The sequence below is a fragment of the Rhincodon typus genome, unplaced genomic scaffold (genome assembly GCF_021869965.1).
Source record: "Rhincodon typus isolate 14 unplaced genomic scaffold, sRhiTyp1.1 hic_rhity00009490, whole genome shotgun sequence".
Taxonomy (NCBI): domain Eukaryota; kingdom Metazoa; phylum Chordata; class Chondrichthyes; order Orectolobiformes; family Rhincodontidae; genus Rhincodon; species Rhincodon typus.
This window is the reverse complement of record NW_025975128.1, coordinates 6,787-8,104: the sequence shown is the minus strand read 5'-3', so window position 1 is coordinate 8,104 and position 1,318 is coordinate 6,787. Positions and strand designations below refer to the sequence as shown.

General features: G+C 48.3%; 1 protein-coding gene across 1 annotated transcript in view; it reads right to left on the bottom strand.

Annotated features, from left to right (window-relative positions):
* Positions 1–350: 350 nt before the first annotated feature.
* LOC125482376 (platelet endothelial cell adhesion molecule-like) overlaps positions 351–1,318 on the bottom strand; it is a gene marked incomplete at its 5' end in the record, with an annotated part of 7,161 nt that continues 6,193 nt past the window's right edge. The window contains one exon of the mRNA XM_048594447.1: positions 351–886. Coding sequence (XP_048450404.1) covers positions 351–886 — 536 coding nt within the window. The remainder of the gene's footprint in view (positions 887–1,318) is intronic.

The following is a 1,318-nucleotide window of genomic DNA, read 5'->3' as shown; positions in this document are numbered from 1 at the left end:
AGTCCGGAACACCCACCACCCACTGAGTGAAACAATCCTCAAATCACGCTCTTTCCCTCCTGCCTTCTACTTCAAAATGAATCTCGCCTAATTATTCACCCTTGCACTCAGATGAACAGCTGCTCGCTATCCCCCGTCCCCCATCGCCGACCCTGAACCTCAGACTTACACACCTGAACCTCAGACTTACACACCTCTATCAGTTCCCCCTCAGCCTTCCCTGCTCCAAAGAAAACAGCCTGATCTTATGGAGCCTCTCTTCATCGCTGAAATGCTCCACCCCAGGGCAACATCCTGGTGAATCTCCTTTGCATGCACCTCTCCATAAGACTTATACTTCCAGATAAGACTTATACTTCCAGATTTTTATTGCGCTCAAATTCTGCCATCGGGTATGAGTGGGATTTGAACTGGGATCTTGGGAACATGACCAAGGTAGTTGAATTAATAACCTCACGATAATACCATCCAGCCGTCACCTTCCCAATTGAGATGGTTAATTGTTTCCGACTGGCACAGACTGGATGGAGCGAATGGCCTTTCTCTGCGCTCTGTCGATGTTTGATCTGACTGTCACTCTTACCTCGCAGCGTGAATTCGATATAGTCGCTGGTCACGTTAAAAATGATGCCGTTGGTTCCTTTGTTGATCGCTGCACAGTGATACCTCCCGACATTGTCTCTCCGGAATGAATGAATAATCAGCTCACCATCATCGGCAGTCAAATGGGAGCTCGCACTGCCGTTTCTTAACGGCACGTTGTCACGGTACCAAATGAACTGGGGCTCAGTGCCTTCCCTCACCAGGCACCGGAGAACAAGGCGGTCCCCGGGCTGTATCTCAGTCCCATTGGTGTGGGATATCAGCGCAGCATCTGTGACAGGAACTGAGGAGAAAACACACCGAGTTCAAAAACCATGGAGTTCGCTCATCGATTGAGACTCTCAGTGGGGACCAGTTTAATGCAAATAATTTAAAAGAGTTAAGCAGTTAGATGGAGTCAAAAGCTAATGCAGACTTTACTTCCATTCCAGTTACCAACACCCGGGCGGGGGGCGGGGGTTACCATTGACAGAAAATCTAACCACTGTCCCTTGATGTTCAATGTTGTTGCTATCACTGAATCCCCCAATATCAACTTCCTGGGGAGTTACCATTGAGAGAGTCATTGAGTCATACGTCGTAGAAAAGGCCCTTCGGCCCATTGAGTCGGCACCGACAATAACTGCCACTAACAAAAGACACGCGAATCCCATCTCCTGCACGTGTCCCATATCCTTGAATGTTATGTCAAGTGCTCATCCAAGCATATTTTAGA